The following is a 15,675-nucleotide window of genomic DNA, read 5'->3' as shown; positions in this document are numbered from 1 at the left end:
AACAAACCCCACACATGCTCAGTTTATCACCAGGGTGTTGAACTTGCTATGGGTCGCTCGCGCAAGCAATCTCAAATGCTGAAAAGAAGAACGCTTCTTTTAGTCCGATGAGGTAGATTCTCGAGCTGCAGCCTCCACTTCTACAGGAGATGTAAATTTGGGAACAGAAAGTTGGTACAAGGGGCGGTAAGGTTTGAATCTTGGGTCTGGACCGGGTGGTTGGCTATTCTGGGGCGCTGAATTGAGAGGTTGGTTGTTTGGAGGTGCTGCAGGACCACTAACGAAGCCGTATGTCGGTGCGGATTGAACAGGCGATTTTTGAGAACCAGAATGTTGAGGACCAGGAGGATAGATGGGTGGCGAGGGACCATGTGGCGCCGGATAGTGCCAAGTGGGTGGAGGATAAGGGTAATGTTGTGATGGTGGTGGATAGTAGGGATGCGGATAGCCAGGCTGGGGAGGTGGATTCCAGCTGACGGGAGCATTCGTCCTTGCCTTCTCGGCTTCCATATCACGGATCTTCTGCTCCGCCGCTTGGAGTTGAGCTCTTAACGCCTCAAGTTCCGAGGTCGGATTCAGTGCGGGTGTGGCTAGAGAGACGGTAGAGCTATGCTCAGTCGTCGAACCAGATGTGACAGTAGCAGCAAGAGCAGGAGCTGAAATTCGTATTGCACGTCCCTTCTGACGTTCCGCCTGTCGAACTTTCTTCATGTTTGGCCTTGGACCCCAAGTTATGGATTCTCCAGTCATAAACCCAGACATCATGCCTGGGAAACGCGGCGTCGGTGGGTCTTTCTCGGGAGGCTCTCCAGTAGCATTGTCTGCATCTGCTTCCGCTTCGGTTCCTGAAGCTGGAGTAGAGCCTCCATTTTCTGGCTGATCCGCGACGATACCGTCAGAAGGCTCTTGTTGAAGTCCATTAGTAGAACCAAGGAAGTCAAAGAGGGGCTGCAGACTGTTTTCTCGACCAGAGTCTGGGACGGTATCTGTTCCTGGCTGAGGCAAGGGCTCTGTTGCCCGGCGTTTCCGGATAGGCCGATCTTTGGGAGTCGGTGTTGATTTTTTCTTGGAACTCTTCTCCCGTGCCAGCGTTGGTAGAAGCTCGGGGTGAAAAATTTCCAGAAGCTTTCGCCTTTTACTGTCCCTCCGTGGAGGCGGGGCTCGTTCTTCGTAGGTCGGGTGCAACTGCACATGCTTGTAATGTAGTTCAAGGCTCATCTTGGTGACCGAGAATTTTACAGACAGAAGACCCTGGCATTCGTAGACTGGCTTCCTGATCTTGACAGAGTTACGAACTTTGGCAGCTCCCTCATTGGCGGCTCTCCCTTTGTTCAACATGGAGTCATTGCAATAGTACGAAAATCTGCTTGCTTGGTCCTCACGACTGAGCCAATGATTGTGAAAGCTGTATTTGTTTCCGTCCGCACGCTGAACTGATTCAACCAGGGTCTTGGAAATTGATCTCTGAGTCAATGCCTGTTCCTTTGGGTCCTTGATAGTATGCAAGGCGTCGATGACACTGACAGCCGTCTTGTTGAAAGCACTGTAGATGTATGGGACCCTTCTATCGGGAGTTTGTGGACCAATCGGCTCTCTTTTAGGCACCATGAAGGCTGCAGTGACAGGGAAGGAAAACTCAAGCGTGGTGTGCTCAGCCTCCCCAGTAGGATTGTCTAGATACTCACGTAGTTTAAGTTCCATATCTTCGACACGTTGGCATTTGAAGCAGATGGACTGGGCCAGAGGGTCTTTCGCGTGTCTCCCGCGAGGCCGAGCTTTGGCAGCCACTGGAGCAATGGTTGCTGCTGTGTCAGCAAAGGCAGCATCTTTTGGTGGCTCATCTATCTGATCATGCGATGCCGTCTCGACGACGGCAGTGTCGTCGCCGGCCACGTCCATGATTGCCGATGGTATTGTTTGGGTTTGGAAAGCATCTAAGATGAATAGATGTCTTTTGCAGTTGTCAATAGAGTGATGTAGAAATTAAGCACCGTCACTATGCCCCTGCCAAGACACCAAGTCGCCCGCAATCGGGAGCTTGCTATTGGCCACTTGTCCACCGCGCTTTCTTTATATGCAGTTCCTCGCAACTCGACATGAGGCGTTTCGAAGTACGGAGTGCTTATGAACCTGAAGTCCCGTCGCCTTATCACCCCATTTCCCTTTCATGCAGCAAAGATTGCTCCGTTCGCTACAAGACAGCTGACCTCCAAGCTAAAAATGGCTCCCACTGCAGAATCCGTTGGAGAAGCTCGACCCATTGTATTTTCGGGGCCCTCAGGCACTGGAAAATCAACACTTATCAAGAGACTCTTCGCCCTGCATCCTACCCTGTTCGGCTTCAGTGTGTCCCACACTACCCGAAAACCACGGCCAGGTGAAGAAGACGGGGTCCACTATCATTTCACGTCCCTCGAGACCTTCGAGAAGATGGTCGCTGAAGACGCATTCGAGGAGCATGCCAAGTTCGGTGGGAACCATTATGGGTCATCCAGACAGTCGGTGAAAGATGTTGCGGAGGGAAAGGGGAAAAGTATCGACGGTACCACTGCTGAGGGAAAGAGAATATGCATCTTCGATATCGAGATGGAAGGAGTGAAGCAACTTAAAAAGAGCCGGCTGAACCCAAGAATATGCTTCATCCAGCCCCCCAGCATTGAAGTATTGGAGCAGAGGCTACGTGGAAGAGGCGACACAAGTGAGGACTCAATCCAGAAACGATTAGCCCAAGCCAAAAATGAGATGGAATATTGCAGAACCGAGGGCAAGAACGACAAGGTGATTGTCAACGATGATCTTGAGACTACATTCAAGGAACTCGACAAGTGGGTGATGAAAGACATATCTTACGGCAATTGATAAAGAAAGGGTTCACTCTGTGTGTGCATATATGACTATGCTGGCGTTCTTACGGAACGAAAAAAGGGAACAGGGCGGATGAAAGGTCATGAGAATTATTATACCCATGTTGAAAAACGAAAAGACCCGCTCTCCATAGACGCTGCATTAGGGAAAAAAAGTTCTTAAAGGTGACAGTGACAAGAAGATGGCAAACGCTCTTGCTCAACAATCACTCCACGAAATCCATTCCATCCTGTCGATTGAAGCACTCCACCTAGTACCCATTCATGGTCATGCGTTGCGAACCTCGGCTCAGCTCCCTGTCTGCGGATGGGCTGATAGGCCTGCTTCCAGCCATGCCGCTTGCTGCACTGCTTTCCTTCAGGGCCAACAATTGCTTGGCACGGAATGTCTCGTAGTGGATCTGGCTGGTGGTTTCAATGAGATCCTGAAGATGTGTTCGGGTGAGGAAGTTCCTGAGATAGACAAATTCGGAGTGGTTTTCGTCCTCGACATTGATCACACCCCATTTGTTTTGGCGGCCACGAACTTGCTTGCCATTAACAATGATAGTCTTCTCGCTTCCTACAACTGCAAATGGGATGATGTCCTTGATAGTGCTGTTTGTAGCCCGCTCCTCATCGTCTAGCTCTTCGTTGTCGTATGGATACATCTTCAGGTTGTGGAAAGCGAATTCCTCCTTAATGCGCTCCTTGAAAGCACGACGTTCCTCGAGGGTCAGGGAGTCAGCTTTCGCAATAACAGGGACGACATTTACGACGTCGGAGAGTTTCTTGAGAACGACAATGTCGATAGGCTTGAGAGCGTGACCGGACGGCTGAATGAAGAACAGACAGCAGTGGATACGTGTGTCTTGGATGTACCGTTCGCGCTGGGCGGTGAGTTCTTTACGGAGGTACGCAGAGTGCTGATCTTTGATGTATTTCACGATGGGGTCCCAGCTGAAAGAAAGTTAGCGATGCAAGCCGTAGTAGCACCATGATCGAGCTCACCATCGATCGTTATTGACCAAGTCGCCGTAGCCAGGTGTGTCAACGATGTTCAATCTTAGTCGCACACCATTTTCCTCAATAACTAGGTGCTGGTCAGCTGGATGCCCTCTATCAGGGATGAGAAGGGCAGTCACTCACTATGTGAAACTGTCTGAATCTCAGTGGTCGAACGAGTGGGTTCATCAGGCCGCAGACGGCCCTTGGAATCGATCAGGTGTGATGCGAAGATGGTGTTGATCAGGGTCGACTTGCCCAGTCCAGTTTGGCCTAAAAGCGATCAGTCCTGGGTAAAGAATTATCCTCATTGATGCAACCGACCGACGCAAATGACATTGAACTGAAAACCTCTCTTGAGGAGTTTCTTCTCGATTTGTTGAGTGATGCTGTCAAAACCAACGTGGCTTCGTGGGAAGACGGCGTTCCCCTGTGGCATTGCCATGGTCATGGTGAGACAAATTTGATAGCAAAAACAAAAAGATGACTTGCGCTGAAGACAACACTGAGATCAGAGGGATGAGTATGTGTAGTGACAGAGAGTTGCCAGGGACTTGAGGAAGAAGTTGCGACCACGACAAATTTCCCCAGAGTGGACAGGATTGAGGAATAGGGAATGGGCGCAGTGCTGGTCCGCTGCAGGAGCCATGCAATTGGTGGCTGATCCCCTATTTTCCATTTCCAGAGCCAAGGACAGGGGGAGGAGGCTCCCACGTGACTTGAATCTTGATTGCACTACTGCTCGTGAAACTTCACCGTAGCTTTACTCCGAATCACAAGGCCCACTTCTACAGGCTTGATCGCAGCTCAATTTGGGTTGGGAAGAATGTAAGAACTAAGGGCATAATTGAAACTCCCGCGAACCTCTCCAGCAACATCTCCCAAACCCATAGCAGTTGGTCGCCATCAAATTCCCTTCAGTTATGGCATCGCCGTCTCAGATCTTGCTGCGGCGGATGGCCCTCCCTCCAGCGAGTCAAACCTTTTTCTCCTTGTTCACACGCCCTTTACTCACAACCGCCATCTCGATAAACATTCCTACCTTTCTGTCAGATATATGGGAAGGAATTCTGAACGCGGTTCCTAAGAAGAAAACATCTCACATGAAGAAGCGACATCGGCAACTGGCAGGCAAAGCTCTCAAGGATGTTACTGCTGTCGTCAACTGCCCTGGCTGCGGAAAACCAAAAAGAGCCCACGTCTTGTGTCCTCATTGCCTTAACAGTTAGTCGACCAGCCTCGGTTGAAGTGCATACACTAACAGACTTCAGCAATACGCCAAAGCTTCAAAAATACTTGACGGATTTGGTCTCCATCGCTGAGGCTGTTCTCTTTGCCCTGGCACCAGCTGTGCGAAACGTACCCGCATCTGCCACGAATCGACGTTCTACGTCCTCAAGACTTGGCTGTCAATGGAGAAGGTCTTATGTTTCGTCCGCCGCACGATTCGCTTCGACACGCCCGGCAACAATGAGAATCAATCTGGATGATGGTCAGCTTTTACTGGCCCAGGCACACATGGGAGAGTTTGTAATTAGCTCTAGGAGAGAGCCACAAGGAGAAGGTAACGACCAGGCTTCATTTCGTAGGTCGCCAGATTTGATACACCCTTGGATGGCCCGACTATCGATTACCGGGAAGGATGAGCCAACTTGCAGCAGTGTGCGTCCGCAGACTTTGCAACCATTGCAGCCACCAACAGCTTTTATGTTGATAAGTATTTTGAGTACAACCGGATCGGAATAAGTACCGAGTTTTAGGCAGGAGAAATTCCCTGTCACGGAATCGACTGTAACAACAAAAGATACCACACAATATATCTCTCGCACAAAAGACGAGATCTTGGGAAGAGATGAACTACGGACAGAAGGAAACGAGATGTGCAGGGACGTATGTACGAACCTACACATGTTCAGTTAGCTACTTGCAAGGTATAGCTTGAGTTTGGTGGTGGCTTTCAGATTAAATATTGTAAACAATGTAGAACTACGTCATTTGAACTTCTTTCACGGTTGCTAAAACTCCCAACACCAACTTCCAATCCGTGTAGAGCACTCTTGAGGACGAGAAAATGGTCAGTAGGAAGACTCCAACTCCATGCAGAGCCCGATGAAAGCTAATACCATCACCAGTCAAAGCAGTACCTCGCTCAGCACACAATCGACGAGGGTATGTCCCTCATTCTCCATCCACATCCCACCTTCAATTCCTAACCCAGACATCCAAACAGCGCATGGCACGGACATTTTCTCCCTTGCCGTGACCTCGACCCAGATAATTACCGGGTCCGGCGATGCCTCCATCAAAATCCACTCCACCACGGATAGCGACTTCCCCATAGCCCAGGTACTCAAGGATGCGCACAAAGTCGGGGTTCACCATATCATTACGAGTAAAGATGGCAATAGAGCCGTGAGTGCAGGTTTTAGTGGAGAGGCCAAGGTCTGGAGATACGAAGAGGGTGTCTGGAAGCTTGAGTCCGAGATCAACATCAAAGATGGTGCAAAGAGAGCGAAAGCTGGTGAAATCTGGGCTGTGGCCTTGTCAATTGATGGGCAATATCTGGCAGCCACGACTTATGATGGACGTGTCAACGTCTGGGACCTTGCCAATGTCAACGAGAAGTTCAGAGAGTACGAGACAAAAGGAAGCTTTGGGATGTGTGTCGATTTAGTGAGTCTCCCCTGCCTCGATCCAACGATATAGCCTGGGTTTCCAAGACTGAGCCGATGCCTACAGTCATCAGATGGTCGCTTCATAGCCAGCGGCCACGAATCTGGCAATATCTATCTCTTCTCGACCGCCACAAACCGCCTGCTCCATTCCCTTCCAGGCCTCATAAAGTCCGTCCGCGACGTCAAGTTCTCACCGGCCTCGAAGCTCCTTGCAGCGGCAGGCGATGCTCGCATCATTTCTCTCTATGACCCCAGTTCTGGTGAGCAAGTGGCCAATCTCAGCGGTCACGCAGCATGGATTACAAGTCTCGATTGGAGTTTCACTGGCCAGTATCTCCTTAGCGGAAGCCTTGATGGAAAAGTCAAAGTATGGGAGATTGACCGGAGAGCCTGTGTTGCCACTCATAGTGAGAGTGACAAGGGCCTCTGGTGTGTCAAGTGGTTACCTAAAGGCGAGTCGGCTGTGGACAGGCAGAAGGCTGAACGGTTTGTTACAGTGGGGAGCAATAGGGCGATCTCGATTTACCGCGAGGCTACAGGTGGTTGAAAATCGCCTTGAGCGTTGTTGTTGCTGCATAAGAGCCCTCCGAATGCTGGAAGAGGCACCACTGCCCCAAACCAAACAAACTCGATGAAAGACCGACCATTGCTGGAGAAAGTGTGTTCAACATTATCCTGTCAGAGCCCTCGGATTACTGGCGACAACAAGCTGCAGAGGCTGTGAAAATATGCCGCTGACGTGCTTATTACCGGCTCTGAGCTACATCCGAGCGAGGAAGAATGTGCACGTCGAAGTAAGCTCGGCCGGCCCCTTGGCCACACAAATAGAGGGCAGCAACAGAAGAGCGCGCAGCAAGTGCAGGATGCGAAGTGCATCCCGCTTTTACGAGCGCACAGATCTACAACAAGAAGATTAGAATCAGATAGAGCCCCGTAAGAGGCAGCAACAAGCCAGATGATAAAAAATGTATCCCACGCCTCTAGAATTCGTGGTTCACGGAGTTCCAGGCGGAGTTTTCAGCAACCCCATGCACCGTAGCATTAATTTCCAAATGTTTCTCCTCAGAGACGCACGCACGTCCACCACGGTCAAGAGGGACCGTACGGAAGGAGTGAACAATCATCGAGCAAAAGGCCCGCACAGTAGTTGTGCTTTTTGAAACCTCCTGATGTTACTTTTGGCATACTTTTGACAACATCGATCATGGGAAAAAAGGATTGATGAAGCTTCGAAAGTGCCGGGCATACATAGGGAAATGGGTTCCCTATCAGAAGCTTTGGAGAGTTGATTTCTTTATGAAGTTAGTAGTGGTCGTGGCGCATTGGCGGGATCCGTCATCATGTGTCGAGTCGTCGAGCTATCACCCCTCCCAATATCCAGACATATGTGCACAAGGTGCGAAGGAAATAGACCCGACGGACGTAGAAGGATTTGGGGAGGCTATTGATAATTTTCAGCATTGATAATTTTCAAGCTTGCAAAAGATGCTAGCGAGAGTAATATGGGTTGAACTAATTAACGGCACTCTGGGCGTCTAGCCACATGCGGTCTGCCAAGCAATCGAATGGCTTCTTCACGCTTAACCCCCTTTGGCCCAAGGGCGATGCCGCCCTATGGAGTGCTAAGTTCTGAGTTCTACCAAGTTGGAACCCGGAACCCTGAACCCTCTTGCGAACACGGGACGGTGGACAATATCTGATTTCACTGACACGCGAGCGCTCTCTCTGTACTCAAGCCGTGGTGTTACTCATATCAGCTGCTTCGTCCGCCCTGGTTTCTTCACTCGTGACCGTTGGCAACTGCTTTCAAATTCGTTATCCAAGGTCCCGCCATCTTCGACTTACCCGCGCTCAATGTAGCACACAATGCATTCGGCCGCAACAACGGTCTGGCGTAGCAGAAGGAACACGTAAACCCTAGCTACGTCTTGTTGTCCCTCCAACATGCCATACTCCTTGTATCACAAGTCTATACTCTCGAGCTCTCCAATATGAGCAGCCACGGGTCTTCCTTTCTCTGTCCGCTTTGACCCGTATTCAATCCAAGCAAGTACGTTCATCTCTGAGGATAGTTCAACCTGAAATATAAACGACCCGCACATCTTTATCGCCTGATTGTCTTTCCTTGTTCGCTATATGACGAGGGTTGTGCGATCAGATCATTTACTACAAAAGCAAGCGAATCTCCGACTAGAGTCTTCGCTCACAATGAAAATTGGCTCATCCCAGTTCATCGCACCGACTTAGAAGTTTCAACGGCAAATCCCCCCTTCACGGAAGAAGTCTCCACAGACCTTATACTTCATCTCACAAACAAGGACAGCGTTGGTCCTTTGACATCCAATGGCAAAGAAGAACGAAGTAATTGTTATCATCTTCCTCAGCCTGATTATCGGACTGGCTGCCTTATATTTTCTCATACTGGCGGCTTCAAGACGCAGATCTCTAAAGCCTATAGAATCGAATGCTTCCAGTGGAGACCTTGAAGACCTTGAAGACCTGGAGTTACCTCCTGATGATCATTTCGTGCGGCAGCCTGATTTCAGTGGCAGATGACTAGACCTACGGTTAGAATCTGGAAGACTACCGTCACCCTCGCCACCCATGCGATGAAAGACCACATCCCTTGCGGCAGAAGGTTGTGCAGATAATATTGATCAGAAAACATTAAATATTCCTATCATTCTATGGAGTATGGTCCCTTATTATTTAGGAGCTGAAACTGGCGCCCCATAATATTACTGTGTTGAAGATGGCTTTCCGAGCCCAGCAACCGCCAGCTTGTCATGAAGGAAAATAGTTCCGTAAGCTGTCAAACATTAACATCGAATGACCGTACTGATGTATAGCATCGTATACTGGGCTCTTCGTGAAGCGGGGAAGGGGTCCCTCCGGGTTGCTCGCTACCACATCTCGCAGGCGTGCGGTGCCTTGTTCTTCTTCATTGGCAATGATTGACTCAAGTTTATTATGTTGCGCAAACTCGATTGTTGTGGTCACAAAAAGCTGCGAGTACAATTCAACAGCAGTACATGTTGACCCACTACGCCGTGTACAGGTGCAATATGCGAACTAGAGTAATAGCAGATAGTAAGGATGATTCGATATGAACAACCATGCACTCTTTATGAACGTACACTCAAAGGCATTTCCTGTCACAGACGTCCTGCTCCTTCAACACGTGTGCTAGACTTCCGTTTGCACAAGCCAAATATCACTCACGAATTGGCATTGTTAATTACTCCTCCCCTTCTCTCCTCCCAGCGCCGTCTCAACACTCCCGCCTATGCTCCCTTCAGTCGTGAACTGCTTACCGACAACGCCCTCTTTGTCGAATGGTCCCCCGAGTTTTTGTGCCGCTCCGCCAATCGCGCCATGCTCTGAACGTTGTGTTAGAATAGAAAGCGTCCTGATCCCAATCCAGGGCTAAGAAGTTGAAGCTATCGTTACCGGTAAACTGCTTGCCAATAGCACCTTTCTCATCAAAGGCCTTGGGCTTCTGTTCCCCTAGGCCGGCGTTGGCGGGAGTGGTGGTCGTGGAAGCGGTGCCAGTGTCGGAGCCTGTCGATTTAGATGCCATGATAACTTGAAAGTTTTACTGTAATGATTTCGGTGTAGGTTTGGCTCTGAGAAGTTGTGATCTGGTTGCATGGGAATGGCGGCTGTCTTGAAAACGCAATAACGTCATTTATACATTATGAAGAATTATGACGGTGACAGAAAGTCCGAGTTACACACTGCGTCATAGCCAACCTCGGAAGTCCATTCCTCTTGATGCAAGACTACGATTACCGTTCCTCACCGGATTTGCACAGCAGAGAACGCAGACCGAGGCTCTGCTTTTAGCGGTGGCTATCGTAACAGATAGTCAGTGGCGTTAATTTCGGAGGGGTAGAAAAAGGCATTATTTACGGACAAGTTGTCCTCCCACATATGCCGTCACCTGTTCTTCTTTGTAGCGACAATAATTTACAAGTAGATGTCTAAAGGTACTCGGTAAGGTCAGTCCACCGTGCCAATGACAGCGGCTCTACAGTTGGAACTGGCGACCAAAACTATCATGGTAGCAACAAGGGTGGATTCGGTCATGGCAAAGTTGATCCGCACGAGGCTGGCAAGAAGGGTGGAAGCACCAGAATTCGGAAAACGGGGAGTATGGCAGTTACATTAGGTCCAGGGCCCCCAAACCTCACTCACGCGAGCTAATCCTCCAAAGCGATTATATTAACACAACAAGCATTAATACGATGTCCACGTGGGCATATATAGGTTAGCTGAAAGGAGGGAAACTCCTTGAAACATTCAACGAAAACAGCCGAACTATGATCCATCTGCACTCCCACTTCCATATTCTAGAATTGCGGGAATGATCTCCATGGTATGTGGCTTCAAAATACGTAGGTGTCGTCATTTCAGCGTCATGGACTCGTCGACTATACAATACTAGTCACATGGAGCCTACTCCACCACGCAGCTTTAAGAGACAACACAACTTCTGTCGGTGATAAAGGCTTAGGTTGAATACTACATGCTCATATAATTACTATCACAAAACCATGGCCACGAAACCCAGCATCTCGATTGACCCGTTGAAGAAGCAAGCACCTATACGAGATCATCCAACCTCCAAGCCTGTCAAAGACGAACTACCCAATCCCAAATCGAGTAAGACTCACCCAAGCAAGCAATCCTCATATAGCAATGACGATAATGCGAGCCTCTTTTTCGTCGGTACCGCCACTACCATCCTCGAATGGGAAGGTATGAGACTGATGACGGACCCGAATCTATTACACGCGGGTGACCACGTCCACCTTGGTCCAGGTGTGACGTCGATGCGAAGGACAAACCCTGCCGTCGACCTACATGACCTGCCACATATAGACCTCGTCCTGCTATCACACTACCACGAAGACCACTTCGACAAGGAAGTCGAGGCCTCATTGCGCCGGGATCTCCCCATCATCACCACGCCACATGCCAAATCATGCCTCACTTCAAAAAGTGACCCCGACTCCTTCACCAACATCCACGCCCTCGACAAATGGGATAACATGTTCGTCGACATATCCGGCCCGACCAAGACCGACCTCCACTCGTCTATGCGCCCACGGCTGAGGGTTGAGGGCATGCCCGGTAAACACGTCGGCGACGGCCTGTTGTCCAAAGCCAATGAACTCCTGGGCGCCGTCCCGCCCACAAACGGCTGGATGCTGGAACTCGGCTACACGCCGCCATCGCGTGTGGTGTCCTTTAACAAGCAAGACGCCACGGTATCCGCCGACGTCAATTCCCCGGACTTCGCTTGTGGATACCGCATCTATATTTCAGGCGACACGCTGTACGTGAACGAGCTGGCTCAAATCTCCGAGTTGTACACTCATGCCGGCAAACCAGTTGACCTGATGCTAATCCACCTGGGAGGAACTACTATTCCAGGCCCGCATATGCCACTTTTGATGGTGACCATGGATGCGCAGCAGGGGGTGGCGCTGGTCAAGCTCATCCAGCCCGATTTGACGCTGCCAATCCATTACGAGTAAGTCTCACTTGGCCAGACTTTTGTTCCGCGCTGCTTCTCTCCACTGATGGGAAAGTTATTCCCTTCGTACTTACTTTTACTTTATTCCGATATTCAAATTAAACTTTCATGACAAGCCACAATTCACAGGTTACGGCTAAATAACATATGCTTACATTGCTCTAAAGTGACTACGACGTCATGCTATCACCTCTGTCTGACTTCCAGGCCGAAATGGCCAAGGCGGGCCTCTCCGACGAAGTCGTATATCTCGACCGAGGCGATGAATTTAAATTCCAGGTGAAACGACCAGGTTGATGTGAATGAGTCGAGCCTGGATAGGCAAAGCAGCATGGAGAACCCGAGGATATGTGTGAGCGAAGCGAGCCACGCACAGCATGACCTGCAACGTGTTGGCATGGTCATATCTTCCCCAATCTGAGCGAGCATTCAAAGGCACAGCCGGGACGAGGGAGTTATTCTTCAGCAATACCCTTGACATCTATGACTAGGCCTGTGCCTGTGCCTAGGCGTATAGTAGGTAGAGAACTAACCGAGTTTTCTTTCAGAAATTCTGATTTACCCTATCGAACTGCAGATACTGAATCCATGTTCCTGCTAGGACAAGCTCCAGTTTGCGACATCTAGGAAATGTTTCCAAACACATAATCTAGTGCCATCTTCTGCTTGCGGGTGGCGCCGGACAAGATCGATAGCTGCCGACTTCTCAGGAGTATCTGCTGTTGTATTCCGAAATTCTCAAACCAGTTTCGGGAGGTGGAGCGGGGGGCGCCCTGTCACCCCTGAAGATGGTGCTGGGCATTGAATCCAACGCGAATATGATGCTTCACGCATGATGTTCTTTTCCCCCGATGCAGCGACATATCACATTGGACCGGACTAACAGCAAACCAAGTGTGCCGAAGAAGGCATATTGTCCTTACGAAGGTGGCAGGTCTATCACCTGTACGGTTGAAAGGGAATTCGGGATTGATCCGGATTACGGTAAGCATGCATAACTAGTATTATAGCTGCCCCCTCCCATCCTGCAACATGGCGAAAGGCTCCTGAATAGCGGGAAGGAGACTGATTTCGTCACGGATATCTGGAATATAGGGAGCTGTTGGTTTCCAAAGCTGTGATACGTGATCAAGAACCAAAGCTTGAGGGGAAAGCCCTTCATTAACCCTAAATTGTTGTACCCAGCCAAGACATTTCGATATTATCCTGGCCGAGCACGGCTTGAGGACTTCATGTAGCTAAACTCTTAATTTGATCCTCCTACAGCAACAAAAGCGTCAGGCTCTACTTAGAAGCTCAGCCCCCTTGTACTGTCCAAATCGCCACCAATTTGAAGACCCATGGCCATTCCGCTCGCCTGGTGAACCAGTACATGGCAGTGTAACATCCAGATGCCCGGGTTGTCTGTCCACAATCTGAGGACTACATGACCTCTCCTAGGGACACTGATCGTATCCTTTCGAATAGGAGTTCGTGTATTCAAGCGAAAGTGAGAGGCGTGGTCGCTGTCGGGTGGTGTTGAAGAGTATGGATTAAAGCTTCCCCAGCTGCGATCTTCAGCGCGATAGGAACGCAACACCCAAAAGGAATGTCCGTGAAGATGGAATGGATGAGCACCATCGTCAAGGTTGTTGATTATGATGTCGATGCATGTGCCATTCTTGCCAGTGCCAGCCATTGTCTCGTTGCTATCGACAGTCAGCGGAAGAGCGATGTACGGGACCAGTTGGTTGCGGTCCCACTGGTGACGAGGGAGGGAGATCAATGGCTGTCTCAAGCCGGTGTCAGAGTCTGTTTGCGGGGACCAGGAAGTTCGATTGATAAACGACTTGGGGTGATAAGAAAGTCGTGCGAGCTTTTCTGTTTTGGTATACACGACTATAGGTTCTTGACTGGGTTCCGGAAGCTCGAACGCAGCACTTCCATAGGTAATTCCCGTCGCCGACTCGAGGTCGAAGTGGACTGGCTCTTCGTTTTGTTGCTCAAGACGAAGGTGATGGCGGTCCAGCGACCGGGCAATCACTCGATTTGTTCTCGAGACGATTGCAGGCTTTAACAGCACAAAGTCTTGATTTGGGCTCAGGGCAGGGTTCGGGAGTCTAAAGTTTCTAGTTGACTGATAGTAAATATCAAAAATCTTGAGACTTTGCGTAATTCTTACTCAGGATCCAGTTGGATTTCCACTTTGGGTGGTAGTATAGATGCACCTGTCCACTCGAGCAAGAGATCGACTCGTTCCCCTGGATAGATGACACCTACTGAGTTGTAGTGACCATCGGCTTCAATTGGATTATCTCCGTCCGCGGCCAGAGGCTTGACTTTCGCGCCGCTAAACTTCAGCGTGAAGCCGGCGAGAGAACTATCTTCGGTCATCTTGTGCTTGTTAGGGCACACTGTAACAGATCAATCCTTACCCTGCATTGACGATCCTGAGTCGAACATTCCCTTCTCGTGCATGTCTGTCAAAAATTGGGAGGAAGTGGTTGCTTTCCACGGAACTACACTCAACAGGGCGTGCTGTTACAGCCATTGAGCAGTCAAATATCCCTTTACCATTGATCAGGATGGAATCTGGCACAGGCTGCATGCTCGTCAATTGTCCACAGCTATAGAGGTCAGCAATTTGGATCACTGCCTACCTCGTTTCCTATTGCGGCTGCACTTGTGAACCAAGCCAGGACGTCCTGCGCGGTGCGGTGATACCAGTCCCCCACCAGAAGAAGTGCTTCGGACGGTCGCGGCTCCGTTTGATTGACAACTGGTTGATGCACGATGAGACCGCCGTATAGTCCATCTCCTCTTTGCACCTGTGAGTGAGCGTGCCACCAAAAGGTACCGGACTGGTTTTGATCGATTTGAAACTCGTACGTGAATGTACTTCCAACAGGAATGGGGGCCTGGGTGAAGCCAATAGCACCGTCCATCTGGTTGGCATTCCTCATCTCTAATCCATGCCAATGCAGAGATATCCCCTCGCCATCACTGATTGCGTTTGTAACATGAATTGACAAGGTATCACCAGCCCGGCACTCAATTGTTGGCCCTGGAAAAGCACCATTGACCAGATAGACACGCTTCTTGACCCCATCTGGTCTTTCGAAAGCAGCAGAGACTGTGAAGTTGTAGTTTAAGGTCGTAGCTTTGCGATGAATATGCTCTCCAGGATGGCACGGAATCCCTAGCATGCCAACAGCTTGATCATGTGTTGTATGTTCATGACTGCGGAGGAGGAGGTTCGCATAGTAACTGAAAGCTTGGAAAAACAGGATCAAGCCGAGGATCAACAAAGTCAGGAGTATCGTTGACCAAGCTGGTAGTTCGGTCAACCCCTTAGACTGTATACGAAGGCTGTTTGACTCAGAAAAGCCCTGCCTTGGGCTCTGCTCCTCGTCACTGAGTAATGGGTCTTCGTCTTGTGCGGCAGCGGTTTCATGCCGAAATTCTGGTCTGGTTGACTCCTCCGAGGCTTTGTAGGTAAATGTGGAATTTCTCCTGGCTAGCCCTTCTTCATTACCAGAATCCATTCTGTTCAGCGATGATAGCTTCTAGGAATGTCAATGAATGCTGTGCGTCCTCTTCATCGGGCTTTTTAGCGCCCACTTTTGTTCGG

General features: G+C 49.9%; 7 protein-coding genes across 7 annotated transcripts; 3 read left to right on the top strand and 4 right to left on the bottom strand.

Moving 5' to 3' along the window:
* Nucleotides 1-348: 348 nt before the first annotated feature.
* On the bottom strand, nucleotides 349-1,785 carry A1O9_07917 (uncharacterized protein; the record flags this gene model as incomplete). Its single annotated transcript, XM_013403472.1, has 1 exon — nucleotides 349-1,785. A coding segment is annotated over one exon (1,437 nt), but the record flags the coding sequence as incomplete, so codon positions are not given.
* A 435-nt stretch (nucleotides 1,786-2,220) lies between these two features.
* Nucleotides 2,221-2,859, top strand: A1O9_07916 (guanylate kinase; the record flags this gene model as incomplete). The annotated part of the gene is made up of 1 exon (XM_013403471.1): nucleotides 2,221-2,859. The coding sequence occupies one exon, from the start codon at nucleotides 2,221-2,223 to the stop codon at nucleotides 2,857-2,859; it is 639 nt and encodes a 212-aa protein (XP_013258925.1).
* Nucleotides 2,860-3,115: 256 nt separating this feature from the next.
* On the bottom strand, nucleotides 3,116-4,299 carry A1O9_07915 (septin like spn2; the record flags this gene model as incomplete). Its single annotated transcript, XM_013403470.1, has 4 exons — nucleotides 3,116-3,803; nucleotides 3,855-3,936; nucleotides 3,993-4,121; nucleotides 4,173-4,299. The coding sequence occupies 4 exons, from the start codon at nucleotides 4,297-4,299 to the stop codon at nucleotides 3,116-3,118; spliced, it is 1,026 nt and encodes a 341-aa protein (XP_013258924.1).
* A 1,646-nt stretch (nucleotides 4,300-5,945) lies between these two features.
* Nucleotides 5,946-7,070, top strand: A1O9_07914 (uncharacterized protein; the record flags this gene model as incomplete). The annotated part of the gene is made up of 2 exons (XM_013403469.1): nucleotides 5,946-6,521; nucleotides 6,588-7,070. 2 exons carry the CDS (start codon nucleotides 5,946-5,948, stop codon nucleotides 7,068-7,070), a joined length of 1,059 nt encoding a protein of 352 aa, XP_013258923.1.
* A 2,687-nt stretch (nucleotides 7,071-9,757) lies between these two features.
* On the bottom strand, nucleotides 9,758-10,103 carry A1O9_07913 (uncharacterized protein; the record flags this gene model as incomplete). The annotated part of the gene is made up of 2 exons (XM_013403468.1): nucleotides 9,758-9,903; nucleotides 9,974-10,103. 2 exons carry the CDS (start codon nucleotides 10,101-10,103, stop codon nucleotides 9,758-9,760), a joined length of 276 nt encoding a protein of 91 aa, XP_013258922.1.
* Nucleotides 10,104-11,079: 976 nt separating this feature from the next.
* Nucleotides 11,080-12,362, top strand: A1O9_07912 (uncharacterized protein; the record flags this gene model as incomplete). The annotated part of the gene is made up of 2 exons (XM_013403467.1): nucleotides 11,080-12,062; nucleotides 12,233-12,362. The coding sequence occupies 2 exons, from the start codon at nucleotides 11,080-11,082 to the stop codon at nucleotides 12,360-12,362; spliced, it is 1,113 nt and encodes a 370-aa protein (XP_013258921.1).
* Nucleotides 12,363-13,353: 991 nt separating this feature from the next.
* Nucleotides 13,354-15,589, bottom strand: A1O9_07911 (uncharacterized protein; the record flags this gene model as incomplete). The annotated part of the gene is made up of 4 exons (XM_013403466.1): nucleotides 13,354-14,173; nucleotides 14,227-14,424; nucleotides 14,480-14,646; nucleotides 14,705-15,589. The coding sequence occupies 4 exons, from the start codon at nucleotides 15,587-15,589 to the stop codon at nucleotides 13,354-13,356; spliced, it is 2,070 nt and encodes a 689-aa protein (XP_013258920.1).
* Nucleotides 15,590-15,675: the final 86 nt, after the last annotated feature.

This window comes from Exophiala aquamarina (assembly GCF_000709125.1).
Source record: "Exophiala aquamarina CBS 119918 chromosome Unknown aczIA-supercont1.6, whole genome shotgun sequence".
Lineage (NCBI taxonomy): Eukaryota > Fungi > Ascomycota > Eurotiomycetes > Chaetothyriales > Herpotrichiellaceae > Exophiala > Exophiala aquamarina.
The sequence above is the reverse complement of the archived record's forward strand: the minus strand, read 5'-3'. Positions and strand labels throughout refer to the sequence as shown.